The sequence below is a fragment of the Leucoraja erinacea genome, chromosome 18, assembly GCF_028641065.1.
Source record: "Leucoraja erinacea ecotype New England chromosome 18, Leri_hhj_1, whole genome shotgun sequence".
NCBI lineage: Eukaryota > Metazoa > Chordata > Chondrichthyes > Rajiformes > Rajidae > Leucoraja > Leucoraja erinaceus.
The window spans coordinates 24,315,071-24,339,825 of record NC_073394.1 but is presented as its reverse complement, the minus strand read 5'-3'; the positions used below and the strand labels follow the sequence as shown (position 1 = coordinate 24,339,825).

Genomic DNA, 24,755 nt, shown 5'->3' with positions numbered 1-24,755 from the left:
GATAAAGCATCTCCATGCACTTGCATGCTCAGAGTAGTATCACTGTTAATAAAAGACAAAGAGAAGTGGATACCAGGGATTGATTCTACATCCCTAAGCTAACAACTCTTATTTCACCAGGCATTGTGAAAGGCTGTATCGAATGTGAATGTTATTTTAGATACGTTGTCACTTTAGATGGCAATCCGTTACTCCAAGCTATTAATTTTTATTTTGTTTTTATATGGTTCAATTTATCATTTTTGGAGTCCAGCGCTGTTGGTTTTAGGGCAAATTACCTCTTCAGCTCATCTAATGGGTTACCAAATGGTGACACTGTCATGTCCATGTCATCCATGGGATGGCAATATTTCAGTCGAGGATTCCAAATGAAACAAGCAAGCAAAATCTAACCATCCCGCAATCAATTGCCACGTCCAATTCCACCCAGCGTCTATGTAGAAACAGGGATAGCAGATGCTAGTTCACACAAAAGGACACAAACTACTGTAGTAACTCAGTGGGTCAGGCAGCATCTCTGGAGAACATGAATAGGCAACATTTCAATTCGGGACCCTTCTATAGATTGATTGTGGTAGGGAGGTGAAATAAAGCTGGAAGAGACGAGGGACAGGACAAAGCCTGGCTTCTCTTCCATCTTTCTTCTGTCCCCCAATCACAATATCTGAAGAAGGGTCCTAACTCAAAACATCACCTATCCATGTTCTCCAGAGATGCCGCCTGACCCGCTGAGTTACACCAGCACTTTGTGGCCACTCAGCTTCTGCTGTCTTACTGTACATTTAACCATAGTCTGAAAGTGGCCTTTATCACATGACGTGGGTGAACGTTTGCCCAAATGAAAATGACTTTGTGACTGGTGGTGCTGTTAGAGTTGACAATCCAGTCTCTAGAACAGAAGCTAGATGTCTGGACAAGGTGGGAAACACAGTCTTTTGAGATTCAAATACAGAGAGGAATTCCAGATGGGATATACTGTTTTAAAACTAAGTTTTTATTAAAAAACAAGAATACAGAAAATAGTTAAGGAGATGCACAATCATGGAGTGGTCCAATCTCGGAGCCCACTTTGTCAGCATCAAGGAGTTTTTCTCAGGTGGGAGTTTAATTTTGTAAAATGAGAAAGACAACATTTTTTGTAAAGAATCTATTTGTTAGGAGCGAGGCTAAATTTAAATTATTCCAAACAATTGCCATAGCAACAGCATTAGCTCAGTAGGGATATCAGTGGAAAATCCTTTTCAGAGGTTCTTGTAGCCTCCTTTCAAGTCAAACTCGATGTGTAAATATTGAACAGTGGGGAAGAGGGATGCCAGTGTGTAAGATGCAGTCAGCACTGCCTGTCTTCAGCATTGCCAATTCAGATATAGTATTGTAAAATGTTGCTGCAGCTTAACCCCATAGTCACAACTGAGCACTAACCACAGCAAGCTAATCTTTCCATTTCCCATGCACTCCAGCATGTGAAACCACCAAATTAGAGATGAGTTTTGGAACATAATTCCTATTTTTACCCAGAAGTGTCAATGTATCAACCAACCAAAGAAGAAGACTTTAAACATGTTGGTAATTTGGTTTGAATCCAGGGGAAATTAGAAGTGAGAGGCCAGCAAATACTGCATCAACATACTCGCTCTCCATCAAATGTTTCCCATCCACCTCCTCTCCCCTTTGACAATTCTCTGCTTTCAAATTAGGAAATACCAGAGTTTCATTGTTAGATTGTGAAAGGGATCACTCTGTGCTAGGTAATAAATACCTCAGATATGTGAGGTATTAGGTTAGTCTTTAATTAATATAAAACTAGTCAACAAGATATTGAATAGTTTATTCACTTCAGTTGTTCAGCTTTCTAAGACCAGGACAATGAAAGCCAATTGAAAACATATCAAATTAAGCCAACCAATAGAAATGAGTTCAGTTTGCTCTGGATAAATAAGCCAGGCCAAAGTCATAACATCTGTCTCTTTATTTGATTACAAGAGAAGAATTAAAATGTGGTTAGCTAGCTGACTCACCAAATTAATTTAATCTGCTTAATAATGCGTAATTCACAATTTAATTTAATTTCAAATGCTTTATAGGATATTTGGATGCTATTTCCACCTCCTTTCTCCATTCCAAATGACAATTCTGCTTTCAAATTAGGAAATGCCAGAGCTTCATATTTAGATTGTGGAAATAAGATTATGTGTTTGATATGGTATCTCACCCCATATAATGTAGGAATTGGCTTGAAAGAATGCCTGGGAACTCTTTAGTCTTTCATGTCAGTAGGAATTGGTCGGTTTGATGCCAATTTGATACTATTCTGAAGTCCATTGAAGCATTTAAAGACTAGACATGCAACCAATTCCATTTCAAACGTGCACAAGAACTTAACATTGAACAGATCTACAAGAACATATACAGGATGGATTTAAGCTGAAAGGTTACCATCGTCCATGCTGGTAGAAACACACTTCCACGGGCCAACAATATGCTGACATTGAAACACACTAGTGAATTACTCTTTAGCCAACCTGTCCAATACGGAATCAAATTCAACACTTTGCTACAAAGATCATTTTAGCTGAGGTTTTCAAGCTACTTTCTTATGAAAGTGTTGTGATCAATTATTTTTTTAGTCTGGCTTTTACTTTACTATAAATTATATTTACATATTAAGTGTTCTCGATAGAAGACTGTCCATCAGAAATGGCACATGAAGCTCCTATATACCACACCAATGGTATGGTTGGATAATACTGTCTCTCTATGTATAGATCTATATATATACATATATATATATACAATACACCAGTGAGAGGACTTGAATGAAATTCTACATTTTAATTTATGGCGCTTAGCGTCTTTCTAAAATCTCTATGGAATTTCATAGACAATTACTCTACACAGCTAAGCATTGCTTATTAATCCATGATAAACCTTCCCCAATGCAGCTGTATATCCTAGCAATACTAGATTAACAGATTGATATAAATACCTATAAGGTTACGTATCTTGCCTGTGTGTTACGTACCCTTTCTTATTCCTCCATCGGGTGGACATGAAAATTCCCCGGTTGATAAGAGGAAGCAGGGCCCGTCTCTGGCATTCCTCTCCCTGGTGTTAGAACGAGTGAAGGGGAGGTGATCTTCAGGCGTCTGTGCCTGGTCAATATGAGGACAATCTTCGTTTGCCAATGCTGCATTTGCTGCATCACCGTTCTGTTTAAAATCTTCAAATATACAAGCAAAAGCTGAATGAAATGCTAAGTACTATGTTTGTGTCTCTTACTAAAGGTTAGCAGAATCTATGGTTTGTAACGCTTTATGCAATCAACTAAAGTTACTCCAGAGGCAGCACATTCAGCCAATAAAATATTTTGCACTGGCAAATAATATCACGTAAATATAGTAAGCAACGGCACCAAAATTGTGAGAGATAGATTTCAACAGTTGTAAGCAAAAGTAATTACTCTCAGTGTACATGGAACAGATGAACAGCACTTTATGAAAGAGAGACAACATTCTACAACAACAGGCTGGTGGAGAAACATAGATATTAGTTACGATGATTCATGTGTTGTGCAGCAGTTGCTTTAATGCATCTCTAGTATGAGACTGCTATCAAGAAGATTAAAAAAGGCTATTTTGTGTGGCCATTGGTTTAGTGCGAGGGGAGAAAATCAAAATATAAGTTTGTTAAAGGCTGAAACGATAAGTAAAATTCCAACACCTAGTATGATCAATTTGTTTTAAAGGTGACAAGCTTTTAATCACTTGTTCAGCACTATACCATGTGGCATGAGGCAACAATAGTCTGATATATTAGTCACAGGTATCCTTTACCAAAGTCCATTGCCAACCTAATTCAGAGTCACTGTCTTCATAGGAAAGTTTTAAAATTACAGAATGTTAGATGTACAGCTGGTGACTTAAAGTACAGTTGTTGAGGGGAGACATAGATACGGTAGACAGTCAGAACCTTTTTCCCAGGGTGGAAATGTCCAAGAGTAGAGGGCATTGTTATAGGGTGAGAGGGGTAAAGTTTAATGGAGATGTGCGGGGCAAGTTTTTACATAGAGTAGTGGGGGCCTGGAAGGCATTGCCTGGGCTGGTGGTGGAGGCAGATACGGTGGTGGCATTTGAGAGGCTTTTAGAAAGCCACATGGAAATGCAGGCAATATAGAGATACACATCATGTATAGGCAGATGATATCAGTTTGATTTGGCATCATGTTCAGCACAAACATTGTGAGCGAAGGGCCAGTTCCTGTGTTGTACCGTATGTTCTATGTTCCAATACTATAAGACAGTCGAAGGCTATTTGACCCATTGTGCTTTTGCCAGATCATTGATAAACCTTAACCAATTGGTCTTTTTGCCTAGACGTCTACAATGAAATGTTTATACAATTACCAGATAAAACCAGGATAATGGCAAGAGTTGTTAATTAAAAATGCTAAATGCAACACTCTGTTTCCTATTAATTTTTCACCCAGAGGAACCAGAGCACCTATTATTGCTTCCTTTTTTATTTCCAATTTGCAACTATCTTTTGGCTCCATGCATCAAAATGCATTAAAGCATATTCAGCCTTAGAAAACATTATGTCTGAAAAAACATGTGGGCGACACAGTGATGCAGCTGGTAGAAGGATGAGAGGGAATCTTATTGAAACATATAAGATGGGTTTGGACACGCTAGAGGCAGGAAACATGTTCCTGATGTTCGGGGAGTCCATCCATTTAAGAATAAGGGGTAAGCCATTTAGAACGGAAACGAGGAAACACTTTTTCTCACAGAGAGTAGTGAGTCTGTGGAATTTTCTGCCTCAGAGGCCGGTTCTCTGGATACTATCAAGAGAGAGCTAGATAGGGCTCTTAATGATTGCGGAGTCAGGGGATATAAGGAGAAGGCAGGAACGGGGTACTGATTGGGGATGATCAGCCATGATCACATTGAATGGCGGTGCTGGCTTGAAGGACCGAATAGCCTACTCCTGCACCTATTGTCTATTGACTATTATTGTCTATTGGTTACATCATAATTGGACAGTTTAAGTACTAGCTCATTTATTAAACATAGGAGGTTTAATTCCTTATGTATGATTCAGATAGCATGCTGCCTTGGGCCACCGAACAAGATGTCAAGAATATGCTTTCTTGCTTGCTTTTGGTCAGCCTTCATTTATATTTCGGTACATGTTGGCCGTTTGAGCAGTGTAAAAGGACATCACTTGGAAAAGAGATACACTGGCAGCTGAAGGCAGCTAACTATCAAAATATCATAAGAATGTAAGAGGTAGAAGGGGGAAAGCATTTGCCTCTCACATCTGTTTCACTGCTTCATCATTCAATACCTCAACTCCACACTATCCCTTTTTCTTGGACGCCTTTAATGTGCAGATATCTATCAATCTCTCTCCTAAAATCAGCGCAGTCACTGAGCCTCCACAATGCTTTACCGTAGAGAATTCTAAAGAATCACTTCCCTCCCTTAAGATTATTTTCTTTCTTTTGAATCAATGTACTCTGGTTCTAAACACCCCAGTCAGGGGAAATATTAACTCTACAATTATCCTGTCAAGCCTTGTAAGAGTTTTGTAATCTTACAATGAGGTCACCTCTCATTTTTCTTAACTCAAAAGGGTTTTGGTCCAGCCTGCTTAAACTATCCTCATGGGACAAGCTTCCCATTCCAGGAAACATTCAGATGGCATTTGTTGTACTTCTTCTATTGCAAGTATACACTTCCTTAGATAGACAGACAGTCTGAGACACAATTTTCCAAATGCAACCTTACCAGGGCCTAGATAATCACAGTAAGATGATTATATTCACACACAAATACTCATCAAATAAAGGCCAATATACTATTTGTTTTCCCAATTACATTTTCCATGTTACCTTTCAGTGACTTGTGTTCCAGGATACACAAACAACTTTCAATCTCTCACCATGCAAAGCATTATCTGAAGAAAGGTTTTGGCCCGAAACTTTGCCTATTTCCTTCGCTCCATAGATGCTGCCGCACCCGCTGAGTTTCTCCAGCACTTTTGTCTACCTTCGATTTTCCAGCATCTGCAGTTCCTTCTTAAACACATTATCTGTTTTCCTGTTTTATTCTACCTCAGTGACTGACCTCACATTTTTCCACATTATTCAGACAGTCAGAACCTTTACCCCAGAGTGGAAATGTCAAAGACTAGAGGGCATAGGGTGGAAATGTCAAAGGCTAGAGGGCATAGCGTTGAAGTGAGAGGGGCAAAGTTTAAAAGAGATGTGTGGGGAAAGTTTTGAACGCAGAGGGTGGTGGGTGCCTGGAATACACTGCCAGTGGTGGCGGTGGAGGCAGATATAGTAGTGGTGTTTAAGGGACTTTTAGGTAGGCATGTGGATTTGCAGAGAATGAAGAGATATGAATCATGTTTCATCATGAATCATGAATCATGCTCACTCTGGCCATGGAGGAGGCCCAGGATAGAAAGGTCAGATTCGGAATGGGAGAGGGAGTTGAAGTGCTGAGCCACCGAGAGATCAGGTTGGTTATTGTGCTCTGAGCGCAGGTGTTCGGCGAAACGATCGCCAAGCCTACGCTTGGTCTCACCGATGTAGATCAGCTGACATTTAGAGCAGCGGATGCAATAGATGAGGTTGGAGGAGGTGCAGGTGAACCTCTGTCGCACCTGAAACGACTGCTTGGGTCCTTGAATGGAGTCGAGGGAGGAGGCAAAGCGACAAGTGTAGCATCTCTTGCGGTTGCAACGGAAAGTGCCCGGGGAAGGGGTGGTGCGGGTGGGAAGGGAAGAATTGACCAGGGAGTTACGGAGGGAGCGGTCTTTGCGGAAAGCAGACGGGGGGGAGATGGGAAGATGTGGCGAGTAGTGGGGTCACGTTGGAGGTGGCGAAAATGACGGAGGATTACTTGTTGTATGTGACGGCTAGTGGGGTGGAAGGTGAGGACTAGGGGGACTCTGCCCTTGTTCTGAGTGGGGGGATGGGGAGAGACAGCAGTGTTATGGGGTATTGAAGAGACCCTGGTGAGAGCCTCTTCTATAGTAGGGAAGGGGACCCGTTCCCTGAATAATGAGGACCTCTCCCATGTCATGGTGTGGAACACCTCATCCTGGGAGCAGATGCGGCGTAGATGGAGGAATTGGGAGTAGGGGATGGAGTCCTTGCAGGAAGCAGGGTGGGAAGAAGTGTAGTCTAGATAGCCATGGGATAGCTCATCACTGGTTGTTCCAGAAAGTAAATCAAATTCTAAACCCAGATGATAAATGATTTCAAATTCAAACTTTGAGAAAATAGTTAAGAAACATAGAAGATCAAAGGTTGGGGGTGGGGGGGGGGGGGGGGGGGGGGGGGGGGGGGGGGATTAGCAGATAGGTGGAGTAAGTGACAAAGGTTAGAGGTGAAAAGGTGCAGAAAAAGGGTCCTAATCCACAATGTCACCTTCTGGGGAGGGAATGGAGAAGCGATGTTTCGGGATGGACCCTTTTTCCAACCGAATGGAGTGGGGGGAGAAAGCTGGGGAAATGTAGTGAGGTGGGGCAAAGCCTTGCGAGTGACAGGTGGATACAGTTGAGGGGGTAAATGGCTGTTGGGTGGTGTATGTGACAAAGTCTAGAGGTGAAAAGGAGACAAGAGAGTGTCAAATAGGGAAAAAAGAGGGAGAGTGAAATGTAAAGCAGGGAGGGATAAGGGGACAGGAGGGATTGAAAAGAGGGGGATAAAAGGAAAATGTGGGAGAACAGCATCAGAGGAGGAGAAAGAAGCAGGGTGACTTGGGTGGGGGGGGAGAAATGTGAGCGCGGGGGGGGGGTGGGGCTGGGGGAAAATGAGGAGGAGGATTTCCGGGGTATTGCTTGAAATTGGAGAATTCAATATTCCCATTGTTGGGTTGTAAGCTAACCTGGGGAATATGAGGTGTGTTTCTTACAGTATGTGTATGGTCTCACTCTGGCAATGGAGGAGGCCAAGGACAGAAAGTCAATATGGGAAAGGGAAAGGGAGTTAAGATGGCTAGCAACGGGAAGCTCCAGCAGGTCTTGGCAGATAGAGTGCAAGTGTTCGGCTAAACGGTCACCTAATCTATGCTTGTCTCACTGATGTAAGTGGGTCCACATTGTGGGCACCGTAAGCAATAGATAAATGTGGAAGAGGTGCACGTGAACTGCTGCCTTACCTGGAAGAGTTGCTGGCATCCCTGGATGGAAGTGAGAGGGGAGGTGTGGGCACAGATGTTACAATTTGATTCCAGGGATAGGGATAGACTTGAAAATTTGAGGTTCTTGGAACGGAAGACTGTACGAGGAGATTTGACAATGTAAAATCAAGAAGGGTAGAGACAGTAGATTGTGGGAATTCCCTTTGTGTTCCCATTAGTATAGAGGTTATGAACAAGGGGAGATAATTGGGAAAGGAACCTAATGTGATATAAGATATATTTTCGTTATGCAGCAAATGATTGGGGTGTGGAATCTATAGCAAAGGATATTTGTGAATTAGTCTGCGGCTTTCGAAAGAAGCTGGATTTATACCTGAAGGGAAAGAGTTTGAAGGCCCATGGAGAGGGTAAAGAGTTTGGGACAAATTAGATTACTTACAGTATGTATAGATCTCTACAGATCTCAATGAGTTGAATAGTCTTCTTCCACATTGTAAATATTCAGATAAGGCTCCATGAGAAGTGGTTGAGTAGGACATGAGTGCAATTGTCTACCGTGCACAAATGCAGTCCTCAGCAGACCTGGGACTGGGAATAGGATTTGGATGCGGTGTCTTGGAAACAGTGTGGTACGAATCCACGAGGCTGATTCAGGGATTGAGAGATCATACAATGGAACAGGACTGAAGAAGATACACTCACTGGAGTTTGGAAGAATTGAAATAATCACATTGAGACATACACGAGTCTGCGAGGGACTGACAAGTTAGATACTGAGAGGTTGTTTCCACGAGTGGAGAGTCTGGAACTAGGTGGAAAGTGGCAAGGGAAAGGTTGCGTATTTGGAACAAAGAGAAAAATGTTGTTCATATTAGAAATCTTTTGAAATCGTTATCTGTGAGGACCTCAAATGCTCAAATTTTAATTTATTGTAAGATGAATAATAATTGTTTTTCATATTAAATTGTTTGTTTTTCATATTAAGAATATTGTGATCAGACAGCAAAGTGAATTTGAGGCTTGGGATTAGCCAACATGAGATTTTGTGACATTCTGAAAAGCCATAAGACCTATTCTTGTAGTGACAAGGAACTGCGGATGCTGGTTTATATACTGCTGGAGTATCTCAGCGGGTCGGCCAGTAAGCCCGGAAAAAACGGATAGGTGACATTTCAGGTTGGGTCCTTTCTTCAGGTTGATAAGATCAGGTTCCAGACCTGAAACGCCACGTATCCATTTTCTCCAGGGATGCTGCCTGACCGCTGGGTTACTCCAAGGCCTGCTCTTGCCACTGTTTCCTTTGCTATGTTTTCAAATCCAGAGACGTGGGCTGGGTTGAAGAGGCAAGCGGACTTGAAGTGGGGTCGGCCCATGTTTCGAGAAAATCACCTTTGTATCCTGTTGCCCAACAACCCTAGCGTGCAAGGTAGACAGGGTAGGACTCTGGATGCTAATTGCCACAGATACATTGTTTTACCAAAACAGAGTTATTAAACACATTAGAGAAAGGTACATTTTCAAAAGACAGTGAATTTTAATCAATAAAGTAAAAATGATTGTTGACAGTGTTACTCTGTCTGGTCCCTGTACTCATTTTGCCTTCTCTCTGTTAATTTGTTGCTGACAGAAATTGGTTATAATTAATTAGTTAACTTCTCTGTTACAAAGAGAACAGAGAAATATGTTGGGGTTGCATCAACTTTGCTATCTGCAATTATAAACGTGAATTTTCAGAAACACAGTTCATCGCTAACTATACTAACATTAACTTCTCGTTATTTATATTTTGATGTTTCTATCGAAGACTGTTTGAAATGGCAACGTTAGACGTTACTCTTTGTGATATTAGCAGACGCACAAGTAAAGCATTTGATCGACACTTCTCTTTTACTCTTTTAATGCTGGTGTTAACCTGTTTATTTTAAATGCGTCCATTAGTACACAAATAGCAAGTTTAGACTAAAAGTCTTTAATACTAAAATAGGTGTTAGAAACATCTTAATCTGATGTGATTATGTGAGTATATTTCTCTCATTGAAAGAGTTAAACATTTTTTGTACTAAAATGCACAATTATTTTATGCTAATTCACTCAGAAACAGCAGGGAAAGTGGATTCTTCTTGCATTAGGTTATTATTATTATTATTATTATTAGTAGTAGTATTATTTGTATGCTTATACTAAGTTATTTTATTACCATAATACATGGCAGATTTGTAAGAGCAACATGAAGTATATTTACAGAGCAACAACTATGGTCTGAAGTGAAATACTTTTGTTCTTTTCTAGGAGTAAAAGTGTATACTACTTTATGAGGAGTTTAAAGCCTAACTGGTTATATTTTCATGCAGCAAGATTTCTATAGTAGAGCCTATGTGGCTTCAGATTATTTAGAATCCAAAGGCCTCAATTTAGCCTGGGATTTTGTCTTAATTTATCATATTTTCTTATATACATAAACTACAGTTTTATCTCAACCTTGATCCCCACAATTGATCAAATGAGAACACATTCTGTCCTAAATCCACCTGATAGATGATAATACTTCATTCTGGTGTTTAATAACCAATAAGGTATGAAAAATGCTGAATATTTCAAGGAAATGTAGTAGGATTTTGTAATCATTATCAGATACAAATCTTCTAGATTTTTGCTTCTTTCTTTACAAAATAATCGTCAGAATCTGTAATTAACAGATGATTCTGATTGCACATGTAGCTGGAGTTCTCAGCTTACCTCGACAATGCATGGTTTCATTCCAACATAGAAGTTTACCAGATTGGCTGCACTCTATTTGGTAACGTGCTTACTAAGAGGATGTTTGATACAAAACACAAGCATGGCTTAAATGTGCTGCCTTTCCAGAAATCCAAAGCTGGTTGAGATATAAAATGACTACCAGGGGTAGGTGCAAAGGAGGCATTCGAGGGTCAGATGGACATTCCTCTAAGAGGTTTCCTACCTGCTCTGTTAATTTCTAAAATCTCTTCCTGAGCGAGTGGGCATGTGTCACTCTGTGTACTGTGATGTGGAGAGTTTACACCAGATTTACAATAATTGGGGGATCCCAGCTGGGGCGGTCTCGGTATATGCTTCTTTTTCTTCTTTGGTAATTTTTGTTTGGCCATCGCTAAGGAGTAATACATTCCAAAATTATTGACAATGACAGGGACAGGCATAGCAATGGTCAGCACACCCGAAAGAGCACAGAGGGCTCCTACCAACATGCCCGACCATGTCTGAGGATACATGTCTCCATAGCCAAGTGTAGTCATGGTTACTACGGCCCACCAAAATCCAATCGGAATATTTTTGAAGTGTGTGTGGTTATCGGCTCTCAGGTCATGGGGATTAGCTCCTATCCGCTCGGCATAGTAGATCATGGTGGCAAATATCAGGACGCCAAGTGCCAAGAAGATGATGAGCAGCAGAAATTCATTGGTGCTTGCACGCAAAGTATGTCCTAAAACTCTCAGTCCTACAAAATGACGGGTCAGCTTGAAGATTCGCAGGATTCGGACAAAGCGAACCACTCTCAGGAAGCCCAGCACATCCTTAGCCGCTTTGGAAGACAAAGCACTGAGTCCTACCTCCAGATAGAAGGGCAGAATGGCCACAAAGTCTATGATATTGAGAGTATTCTTGATAAACTCCACTTTGTTTGGACAGAAAGTGATCCTCATCAGAAATTCAAACGTAAACCATACCACACAGACTCCTTCAATATACATTAAGAAAGCTTCGGTTTCTGTTTCCTGACTAATTTCCACCGTGGTTTCATTTCCTCGCGTTACATTCTCCGTTCTGTTAACGATTGGGTTGAACGCTTCATGGGTCTCCAGGCAGAAGGTGCTGATTGACACCAAGATGAAGAAAAGCGAAGCAAAAGCACAGTACTGCAAAGAAAAATAGAGAAGAAATAAATGTTAATGGCACGAATTGAAACTGTTTTGAAATGAAGTATTTCGTAAATAGGAACATTTCATTATCCCCAACCAACCCGTTGAAGCCCAAAATAAGCTCAAGCAACAACACATCATCTTCTAATAGGGTGATTTTCATCCTTCCTATTTTCGTTATTGACATAAGATTCAATTCAACCTTCTGCCCCCACTTCAGTGACATGAAATATATTCCACCAATGCTCTACATCCTAACGCACACACCAATACCCAGCCTGTTTTTGAGCTAGCTATACCTTGCAAGAAGATGTAGTAACTGAGGTTAAAAATCAAAGAACATTTACCAAGTGTCATGGAAGAGGAATGAAGTCAAATAAATAATTGATTAGAGCTAACCTGGGATATTCTATCTAATTCTTGACACTACTCTTGGGAGGAATTGGAAAGATGCACATGAGATATGATGGAAGAGAATAATGGGTGCGGTCTATCAGCTCTGGAAAGGAACTAGAAAATCTGACACACTTCACATTATCAGTCAAGGGATGATTCATTGGAATTCTTCAAAATTCTGAAATTATTTGAGAGAGTAGGTGGAATGAAACTATTTCCTCTTGGAGGAATGTCTATGGCTAGATATTTAAGAACATTGGCAAAACAAACCATGAGTCATTCAACGAGATGAAAATATTATTTCTATGCAGCAAGTTCATATTTTAATCTGCAATACACAGTCTGAGAGGGAAACAGTTCTAATAGCAGCTTCCAAATGTATGCATGAGAAGGAACATTTTCAGGAAAGTAGATTAAAACTAGGGCAATGGGACTATTTGAATGATGCGTTCATGGTGCATGATAGGCTAAATGACCTCTCTCTGTGCTGGACAACTCCAAGTCAAGTAAAATATGCGTGAGTAATGTAGCCACCAAAATGGCGGAAAGTGTCACAAAAGTGTGAGTGAGAGCACTTCCTTAAGTAGACCAGTTGTTACTTTAAGTGGATGATAACTGATGAGGTTCTAATTGGACAAAGAAGACACTAGTGTGCAGTGTCTGAGGAAGGGTCTCGACCCAAAACATCATCTATTCCTTTTCTGCAGAGATGCTGCCTGACCAGCAAAGTTGCTCCAGCATTTTGTGTCTATCTGCAGTGTATTATCTCAGTGTGCCGTGGCGAAGTAGTGGTGACTGGGATAATATTCTCCCTCCCTTTCTCAAATATAGTGAAACCCCATCTAGTTAGTGGGAACATTACTGCATCAAAGTTCTTTTGGTGTTGCTGTGAATACAATCATTTAGGCTAAGTTAGAGGTAGGACCAGTTAATATCCTTTACTGAAGGCATCGTTCTCAGATTGAGCAGCTGTGAGGCAACGCATCCAATTCCTTCCACACAGTGCAGTCTGTTCTGGAAGTACTCTCACACTTTGATGCATCATAGAGAATGTGGTGCCTCTGCCTGCTGTCCTAGACTGAGGAGTTCTCCAGATTCCCACCATCGCCACCTCCCCCAACCCTACCTCTCACCCACAGATCAATTTGTTCTCAGTTGTTTTTTCAACAGTTTGAAAGAGATTTTATGTGGTTAACTATTCCAAAATGTATCTACCAGTGCAAATAAAAAATGGGCAAATCAAGGCAACCAATGAGAATTGTGTAGTTTGATATGTCACCACATCGAATAAATTCTGGAACAAGAATCAGTCAATAATCAATCATTTTTGAAAAGTATTTGGGGTAATTTTGTAACCACAAGTTGCTCGAGCTCTGAGAATTGTTCTTTGTATCATCCCATTAAGCCTATGATGTTATTCTGCATAATGTACTTTTCCACTTGCCCTTCACCCACCACCATGGTACAGACTGCGACTCAAAACATCGACCATCCCTTTCTCTCCATAGATGCTGCTTGACATGCTGAGTTCTTCCAGCATTTTGGGCTTTTTTGCTCCAGATTCTATCATTTGCAGTCTCTAACTGTGTCTCAGTTTAATACTCAGTCTCCAAGCCAGATAACCTCATCATTAATAGTCTGTCTGGCTGGGAGAGTATTCATTTGACCAAACTGGATTGTATTGTACTGTTTCCTCTGGAGCACCAGATGTTGAGGGGAGGCTTGATAGAAGTATATAAAATGATGAGAGGCATAGATAGAGTAGATAGTCAGATTTTTCTTCACAGGGTGGAAATGTAGAAGCCAAGAGGCCATGAGCTTAAGGTGAGTGAAGGAAAGTTTAAAAGGTAATTTTTTTAGTGTGGTAGGTGACTGGAACTCACTGCTGGGGAAGGTGGTCGACACAGTAACAAAATTTAAGAGACACTTAGACAGGTGCATAATCAGGCTGAGATAGAGGGAAAAGGACCACATGCCGGCAGATGGAGTTGGTTAGATTGGCTTCGTGGTCATAGCAGAACTGGTGGGCTGAAGGGTGTGTTGCTGTGCTGTACTGTTCTGGGTTCTATGTTCTATGTCCATCCTGGTAAACATTTGCAGTTTCAATGCAAATCTTGATGTGGAACTATCATAAAGAATCAACTTAATTTGTCTATAGATTCTAAACAAAATCTCGTACATTGCTCTAGTTGAGCTACTGAACCCAAGTAGATCTGACGTGATTCCAGGTTAATTTAAATGGACGATAGACAACAGTGCTGGAGTAACTCGATGGATCAGGCAGCATCTCTGGATGAAGAACATGTGATGTTTCAGGTCGGGACCTTTCTTTACACTGAAAGTAGGGGGTTGAGGGTGAAGAGCTGGTGGTAAGAAAAGACCAGGAACAATCAGGGCTGTCAACAAATAACCTCAGGCAGGGAGGTGCCCTGGTAGGCCCGTTGTTGGCTAGGGAAGATGTGATCTCAAGAGGGATATAATGTGTGGAACTGTGGAACTAGTTAAATGATTAGGGTGGAGGAAGTGGGCACGGAGGGAGGGAAGGGGAATGTTAAAAATTCAAATGGAAGATTCAAATGGAAATATGATTTTTCCTGTCCTTGTCATCTCTGGTCTGAGTGCCCAAGGATATGCAATGGTGTTAAATTTCATCCAAATCCACAAGGTCAAATGGACTCTTGTGGTAATTAAGCAGTAGTGGCAGAACTGAATCTCCGTGACATGATGTGATATTGCATGTGCACATAGTGAGATGATCCAGTTCAGTAAAACAGCTGACTGAAATACAATGCCAATGTCAAATAGTTTATTTTCATGAAGCTTCTACTGATGGTATGCTTTGCACTTTTACAAACTAATATGGGTGAGAAAGTTGCAATGTTAATAAATGCATTCTGTAAAATGCCTGTATCCAAAGGCATTGCTCAGCTTTATAAACGTTTCCGCATTCATTTGTGCCAGGGTTTTAAGCGAAACACAAAGAGCTGGAAGAACTCAGTGGGTAATGCAGCATCTGTGGAGGCCCAGTAAGGAAGGCTGTCTAAGTATCCTGCAGGATATAAATTCACTATGGAAATGGGCTGTGAAATGGTAGATTGAGTTTAACCTGAGCAAGTGTGTTGCACTTTGGGAGGTCAAATGTATAGTGAAAATATACAATGCATGTCAAGACTATTAACAGCATTGATGTACAGAGGGTCTTGAAGGCCAAGTCCATAACTCTGTCAAAATGGCAACACAAAATAGATAGTGGGGTTACAAAAAAAGGCTGGAGAAACTCAGCGGGTGCAGCAGCATATGGAGCGAAGGAAATAGGCAACGTCATAAGTTGTGGGGGGCATTGAGTCAACAGGGGGGCTGAGGAAGGGGAAGTCATGATGTGGCTTCGATGTTCATAGGACTTTGAGTTAGGCCTCAATTTCCGGTGTATTCTGGTACTGCCCCTACACCCCCGCCCCCGATCAGTCTGAAGAAGGGTTCGGCCCGAGTTTCTCCAGTTGTGGAGGCCTTGGAAAGGGTTTTTGTGTAACCTTCGATTCTCCAGCATCTGCAGTAGGTGGTTTACCAGAATGATGCCTGGATCAGAGAGATTAGCTACAAGGAGAGTTTGAACAGATTTAGATTGTTTTCTCTGAAATGCCGGAGGTTGATAGGATACCTGGTGAAATATATAACATTATAAGAGGCATAGATAGTCAGAACCTTTTTCCCAGGATGGAAATACAAAATACTAGAGGGCATAGCTTTTAAGTGAGAGGTTGATAGTTTAAAGGAGATGTGTGGGGCAGGTTATTTTACACAGAGTGTGGTGGGTGCCTGGAATGTGCTGCCATGGGTGATGGTGGATGCTGATATGATAGTGGCATTGAAGAGGCTTTTGGATATGCAGGGAATGGAGAGATATGGATCATGTGCAGGCAATTGCGAGTTGGTCTAAGCATCATTTGCAGCACAGGAATTGTGGGCTGAAGGGCTTGTTCCTGTGTTGTACTGTTCTAGGTTCTATGATCTATGTTCTATTTCAGTTTACTTTCAAACTAAGTATAACAGCATGAATGGTCTGTACAAATCTTTTTGTGCGTTCGCTCCAAAGGCGGATAATATTACTGTTGGACATTACCTAGTTCAGGCATTCAGTGCTCTATCAAACATATTATACTGGGTTTGTGAAATAGATGCACAGCAAATTTCTGCCTGTACTTTTCCAATATTGTGTCTGAGCTTTCGCTGCCCAATGGTAGTGTTCATTTTACCAGTAAGCCGAAACAATAGTGGACTGGAACAGCCTGCAAATGTGAGCATTTAAGGAAGAGAAATCGTAAATAGCACTGAGTGCTTAGGGGCAACATGAGTGACTTTTCACAAAGCCAGGCAGTAAGAATTAGTGGGCAGGAAATGTTATCAACTGATTCATATCTTAAAAGCAAGAGGAAACAGAAGACATGAAGATTGATGGAAAGTGTCAGCTTAAAAGAGCCCCAGGCAAGTGAAATACTGAGCGTGGAAATGGGCTGTGTAAAAGAGCAGCACTCAAGTTGCAGAGAAAATGATGGATAAACGTGCAGGAGAACATTTGAAAGGAGTTAATTAAGATATGCACACTTAGGAGTGATGGCAGACAGCTCATCAAGGAATGAGAGGCATAGATAGGGTAGAGAGTCAGAACATTTTCCCAGGATGGAAAAATCAAATACCAGAAACCCTAGCGTTAAAGTGAGAGTGGCCAAGTTTAAAGGAGAAGTGCAGGGCAAGTTTTTTCTACCAAGGGCAGTGGGTGCCTGGAACAGGAAATGCTGAAGCATGGTACAATAGTTGCATCTAAAACGCTTTTGTGTAGGCAGGGTGTAGAGGAATTTGGACAATGTGCAGGCAGATGAGAGTTGGTGTTGACATCATGTTTGGCACAGACGTTGTGGGCCGAAGGACATGTTCTTATGCTGTACTATTCTATGTTTTATGTTGTATGAATTCATGGGTACGTTAGCTCAGTATTACCAAAGAAATTGCAGAGGAAGTTTGGGGACTGATCAAACACATGTGACTTTGAGTACAGGGAATGAAAGTAAAAAGAAGGAAAATAGCATTTCATAAATTCATGTCTGGGAGCAGAATTAGGCCATTCGGCCCATCAAGTCCACATTGTCATTCAATTATGGTTGATCTCTCTTTCCCGCTCCTGCCTTCGCCCCATAACCCCTGACACCCTTACTAATTACTGTCCATCTCTGCCTTTAAAATATCCATTGATTTGGCCTCCAAAACTGTCTGTGGCAATGAATTCCACTTATGTAGGTGTAACAGTTATATAGTTATCCACTTGTACAGTTATAAAATTCCTTGGCATTTGTATAGAACATTACAGTATCGCAAAATGTCCCAATTCTTTTTAAGTTCAAGGGCATTTTTTGAAGTCTGGTCATTGTTCTAATAGTGGGATAATGCAGCGACTCAGCAGTGATGCTTCAGATGACCATTATAGATAGGTCAGCTTATTTCTGATTCTCACATCTATGTATTGCGAGAGGGAAGTCAGGAAAAAAAACAAAAGGCCAGATGACAGCACAGTGACCTTTGCTTCGATGCCAGACTCAGCACTGAATCTAAGGCAGAACACCATCATCCTGAGCTGAGGGGCTGGATTCCCATCTTGCCCCATCACTCTGCTTCACACCACAGCGGCACAGTGGCGCAAAGCTAGAGTTGCTGCCTTGCAGCACCAGGGACCCTGGTTCGATCCTGACAACGGGTGCTGTCTGTATGGAGTATGTACGTTCTCATTGTGACCGTGTGGGTTTTCTCCGGGTGCTGTGGTTTCCTCCCACATTCCAAAGATATACAGGTTTGTAGGTGAATCCTAATGTGTGGGATAGAATTAATGTACGGGCGATCGCTGGTTGGCGCAAACTCGGTGGGCCGAAGGGCCTATTTCCACGTTGTATCTCGAAAACAAAAAACAGTTTGTGTATGTAGCAAACCTTACGTTCTCAAGAATCAAGAGTGTTTAATTGACATATGTACCAATAACAGAACAATGAAATTCAGCAGCATAAGAGGCCTGTAAACACAGTACACATAGATATTATATAATAAACAAAATTCAATAAATTAATAACCCTAATACTAGTTTAAAAATATCCAACATGCAACCAAAGACAATCCATAATTGAGGTTACTGTTGCGTAGTGTTCAAGAGCCTGATAGCTGTTGGGAAGAAGCTATTCTTGAACCTGGTGGATACGGTTTTCAGGCTCCATATATCTTAGACAATAGACAATAGATAATAGACAATAGGTGCAGGAATAGGCCATTCGACCCTTCGTGCCAGCACCGCCATTCAATGTGATCATGGCTGATCATCCCCAATCAGTACCCCGTTCCTGCCTTCTCCCCATATCCCTTGACGCCACTATCTTTAAGAGCCCTATCTAGCTCTCTCATGAAAGTATCCAGAGAACCGGCCTCTACCGCCCTCTGAGGCAGAGAATTCCACGGTCTCACAACTCTCTGTGAGAAAAAGTGTTTCCTCGTCTCCGTAATGGCTTACCCCTAATTTTTAAACTGTGGCCCCTGGTTCTGGACTCCCCCAACATTGGGAACAAGTTTCCTGCCTCTAGCGTGTCCAAACCCTTAATAATCTAATATGTTTCAATAAGATTCCCCCTCATCCTTCTAAACTCCAGAGTATACAAGCCCTGCCATTCTGTCAGCATATGACAGTCCCGCCATCCCGGGAATTAACCTTGTAAACCTACGCTGCACTCCCTCAATAGCAAGAATGTCCTCCCTCAAATTAGGGGACCAAAACTGCACACAATACTGCAGGTGTGGTCTCACTAGGGCCCTATACAACTTTTCTCCTATACACAACTCCTCTTGTTATAAAGACCAACATGCCATTCGCTTTCTTCACTGTCTGCTGTGCCTGCATGCTTACTTTCATTGACTGATGAACAAGGACCCCCAGATCCCGTTGTACTTCTCCTTTTCCCAACTTGACACCATTTAGATAGTAATCTGCTTTCCTGTTTTTGCTATCAAAATGGATAACCTCACATTTATCCACATTAAACTGCATCTGCCATGCATCTGCCCACTCACCCAACCTGTCCATGTCACCCTGCATTCTCATAGCATCCTCCTCACAGTTCACACTGCCACCCAGCTTTGTGTCATATGCAAATTTGCTAATGTTACTTTTAATCCATCTAAATCAATAATGTATATTGTAAATAGCTGCGGTCCTAGCACCAAGCCTTGCGATACCTCACTAGTCACTGCCTGCCATTCTGAAAGGGACCCGTTAATCCCTACACTTTGTTTCCTGTCTGCCAACCAATTTTCTATCCATATCAGCACTCTACCCCCAATACCATGTGCCCTAATTTTGTCCACTAATCTCCTATATGGGACCTTATCAAATGCTTTCTAAAAGTCCAGATACACTACATCCACTGGCTCTTCCTTGTCCATTTTCCTAGTTACATCCTCAAAAAATTCCAGAAGATTAGTCAAGCATGATTTCCCCTTCGTAAATCTATGCTGACTCGGACCAATTCTGTTACTGCTATCCAAATGTACAGCTATTTCATCTTTTATAATTGACTCCAGCATCTTCCCCACCAACGATGTCAGGCTAACTGGTCTATAATCCCGTTTTTTCTCTCCCGCTTTTCTTAAAAAGTGGGATAACATTAGCTACCCTCCAATCCACAGGAACTGATCCTGAACATATAGAACATTGAAATCCATGATTTCTAGAGCCACTTCCTTAAGTACCCTGGGATGCAGACCATCAGGCCCTGGGGATTTATTAGCCTTCGGTCCCATCAGTCTACCCAACACCATTTCCTGCCTAATGTGGATTTCCTTCCATTCCTCCGTCACCCCAGATCCTCTGGCCACTATTATATCAGGAAGATTGTTTGTGTCCTCCTTAGTGAAGACGGGTCCAAAGTACTTGTTCAACTCATCTGCCATTTCCTTGTTCCCCACAATAAATTCACCTTTTTCAGTCTTCAAGGGTCCAACTTTGGTCTTAACTAATCTTCTTCCCAATGGTAAGAGTGAAATGAGAGTGTGGCCAAAGTGGTGTGGGTCTTTAATGGTACTGGCTTCCTTTTTGAGGTAACACCGCCTAAAGACCTCTTCAATGATGGGATAGAAACATAGAACATAGAAACATAGAAAATAGGTCCAAGAGTAGGCCTTTTGGTCCTTTGAGCCTGCACCACCATTCACCACCATCACCATAATCATCGCTGATCATCTAAAATCAGTACCCTGTTCCTGCTTTCTCCCCATATCCCTTGATTCCATTTAGCCCTAAGAGTTAAATCTAACTCTTGAAAACATCCATTGAATTGGCCTCCACTGCCTTCTGTGGCAGAGAATTCCACAGATTCACAACTCTCTGGGTGAAAAAGTTTTTCCTCATCTCAGTCCTAAATGGCCTACACCTTATTCTTAAACTGTGACCCCTGGTTCTGGACTCCCACAACATCGGGAACATTTTTCCTGCATCTAGCCTGTCCAATTCTCTAAGAATTTTATATGTTTTTATAAGATCCCTTCTCAACCTTCTAAATTCCAGGGAATACATGCCCAGTCGACCCATTCTTTCATCATATGTCAGTCCCTCCATCCCGGGAATTAACCTGGTGAACCTACACTGCACTGCCTCAATAGCAATAATGTCCTTCCTCAAATTACACCAAAATTGCACACAATACGTCAGATGCGGTCTCACCAGGGCCCTGTACAACTGCAGTAGGATGATCTGCACCTATGATGGGCGGGCAGTGTCCACCACTCTTTGTAATCTCTTTCGTTCCTGGGTGTCTGAGTGACTGAAGATTAATTGAAAAACTAAGCACAGTGAATGGTTACTTTAGTTTAGATTAGAGACACAGTGTGGAAGCAGGTCCTAACCCATTGTGTGACCTTCCCTGTCCTGACCTGCTCTGCAGACACATTAACTTTGTGAGGCCACACAATGGCAACAATCTTGAAGCCTTGGCTCGGGCAGGGGCAGGGTGGGGTGGGGTGGGCTAGGATTCCTCGTCTAAAGGTGTGGATACTACTTGCAGCCAGACACATTAACAGGACACAGAGCCAAGGCTTCAAGATTGTTGCCATTGTGTGGCCTCACAAAGTTAATGTGTCTGTAGAGCAGGTCTGGACAATAAAGGTCACACAATGGGTTAGGCAGCATCACTGGAGAACATGGACAGGCGATGTTTCGGGTCATGACCCTTCTTCAGGCTGATTGTAGTTGGGGGGGGGGGGGGAAGCTGGAAAAGCCCATGAAGTGATGGGGGAGGGGGGAGGAGTTTAATAGGCAGATGATTGGATAAGGGCCAGAGATGAAAAGACAACAAGTGCGAGATAAAGAAATAAGGATAGAAGAGGCGCAAAATGTGAAGCTAGAGAAAGGCAAGGTACTCGCTGGCTTAGACATTGAAACACAGTTAATTCCAGAGTGTGAATCATTAATCACTGCCTGGAAATGAAAGTGGGTTGAGTTTCAATGGGGAAGGTATCACAATATTAATACATTTTGAGTTATGAAATTTGCTAACGGGCAGAAAGCAGAGAGTATGGGTGAACTTGTTTTTGACACTGGACCATGTTGTCTCTCTGGGGTCAGTATTAGGAGCAATATTTCTGTAGATTACAGCTAGTTCTTGAAACTATATTGTAGAACAAATCACAAGGCCACAGAGAGGCTGCAGAGGAGTTTCTATTTTTTTGAAACTGTCAAGAATTCAGAACCTCTGTTAATTGGAGATACCAGAGAAGCTGAGCTGTTGTTGAAAAGAATGAAGATTAAGGGAGAATGAATCATGATGTGCAAAAAATTGAAGTGTATTGATAAAATAAGGAAAATGCAGCTCTGGTGACAAAAGAGTGGGTTGGCAGAGGGAAGAGATGAAAATTAATTGGCAGAAACAGAGATGGAATGAGAATTTATTTTTACATAGTGAACTATTTCGTTCTCCTTGGAAAGGTAGTGAAAACAATTAAGTTCTACTTTTCCAGTGTAAGTTAAAAAACTGCATGGAAAAGAACATTTCAAGAGTTAGAATGGGCAGAATTATCTTCTTTGTTGCTGTATCATTCTACAAATGTTAAAGTGTAAATTACAACATTGTGTGAATGAACAGACTAGAACAGATAATCACCAGTATTATTTATATCCACAAGTAAAAGGTCGTTGAGGGCAGAGTTATGGTACAATAGTTAGCGGTATTGATTTTTTTTTAAATATTATATTTTATCAGTGTGTATTGCATTAACAGGCCTGTTAAGCTACAGCAAGAAAGAATTTCATTGTTCCATTGTCAGTACAAATGACAATTAAACACTCTTGACTCTTGATCGTGTAGTGTAGTTTATTACTGTGATGTGATTCACCCATACTCCTCACACTAATTAAAGGCTATGCATTCCAGTTAGCAGTGGCCTATGAACATTGCAACAATCAGTGAGAAGGCAGTTCATTGTAATGCATACAAACATTGTTAGTGTGTTACAGTATTGATTATCTATCGTACTATATTACAGTAATCAATGATCATCCCAGAGAAGTGAACTGCCAAACTAAGGGCAGATTCTGGATCATGATATTTTTTTCTGATTTAGCTATGGCACTAGAAATCTAATTAATGCATTACTATTGCAGCATAACATAGACACTGTGAACCGAGTGATCATCAAGGCTCTCGTACAGAACGCTATAGTGATCTGTGATGACACAGTCAAAGATATTATGGCAATCAACGGCCACCGAACATAACATTGGATGGCACAGTGGAGCAACAGATAGAGCTGCTGCCACAGTGCCAGAAACCCGGGTTTGATCCTAACTTCAGGTGGTGTCTGTGTGGAGTTTGCACATTCTCCCTGTGGCCGCATGGTTTTCCTCCAGGTTCCCAGGTTTCCTCACTCATCCCAAAAACATGCGGGTTTGTAAGCTAATTGGCCTCCGTAAAGATGAGAAAGTGGGATAACGTAGAACTAGTGTGAACAAGTGATCGATTGGCATGGACTTGGAGGGGTGAAGGGCCTGTGTCCATGCTGTATCTTTCAGTCAAAGACCTACCAAATTAAGGATTGTCCAATGTGCTTTTTCCATTGATATATTTAGCAGGACATAGCATCTGAGTTTCGCAAAAATGGTAATAGTGTCATCAGCCATTTACAACTGCTCCTCTACCTATGATGGGGTTACGTTCCGATAAACCCATCGTAAACCGCAAACATCGCAAGTCGAAAATGCATTCAATACATTGCAGTCACGTGACCGGAAGCGACGTGCGGCTCGTTGCCGTTGCCGAGCGTTTGCCGATCGTAAAGTCGAAATATTGCAAGTCGAAGCATCGTAAATCGGGGAGCACCTGAATAGTTTCTCTGTCATTTTTTTCACTAAAGTTGCCCAACATATTTAAAGCATAAGCACTCTCAACCATCGATTGTTCCCTGCCACAAAACTCAACAAGGAGGAATGTTTCCAATACCTTGTGGCCAGTGAAATACTAATGAAATATGGTCACTGTGTAATGTGGTGAGTTTTGTGGACCAACTGATGGACAAGTAGATCTAATTTGTGGTCGCAAGAGATAATTAATTTCTTTCCAGCAGCCCGAAAGGATTAATGAAGGTAACATAAAAGCAGGCACATTGGCATGGTCGCCGTAAAAAAGTATCATATTATTGTCAATAAACATTCTCCATTGTAGGAATACTCATAAATGTGGTGAAAAACAGAAGTCTAGAGTTGGTTGTGGAATCAGCCCCTGAATCCCAGGTGTTTAATTAAATTATTGCTGTTGATCACTATTTGCTCTTTGAGATTCCATCCAATTCATTACTCAGATTATCGAATCCTCATATGTCCTGAGAGCTTGCAAGTAAATTAAATAACTTTTTAAACTGTCTTCTTGAAGAGCCAAAGGAAGATTATGCTCATGAATTCCAATACGTTTTTGTTCATGGCCTCTTGTTTTTAACCCATTCACATATGGACTGATTCTAATTTAATCAATTCCTTCAAAGTAAATTTCAGGCAAATCCCCTGAAATATGGTGAAGAATTAAACAAATATATTTCTGGCAAAGGAGATTATGTATAATCCATCCCTAATTAAAAACAATGGGAGAATTCCAAAAAAAAAACGACGAATGGGACCAACTCGTTTCCTGTTTCTGTTTATCCTCAACAATAATTTCCCTCAAGAAGCGGTGTCCACATAAATACCCCAATGTAGTTGATTCACTTTTTTTTAAATTGCAAACTATACTTATTT

At 41.4% G+C, this 24,755-nt stretch overlaps 1 protein-coding gene across 3 annotated transcripts in view; it reads right to left on the bottom strand.

Moving 5' to 3' along the window:
• Positions 1-24,755, bottom strand: part of LOC129705811 (potassium voltage-gated channel subfamily C member 1-like) — a 176,213-nt gene that overhangs the window by 127,741 nt on the left and 23,717 nt on the right. For all 3 annotated transcript variants that reach the window (XR_008724967.1, XM_055649639.1, XM_055649640.1), the window contains exons 2-3: positions 11,119-12,052; positions 3,023-3,220 (exon numbers count right to left, since the gene is read on the bottom strand). Coding sequence is in view for 2 of the 3 variants with exons in the window: in XM_055649639.1 (XP_055505614.1) it covers positions 3,023-3,220; positions 11,119-12,052 (1,132 nt within the window). In the remaining variant the exon portion in view is untranslated. The remainder of the gene's footprint in view (positions 1-3,022; positions 3,221-11,118; positions 12,053-24,755) is intronic.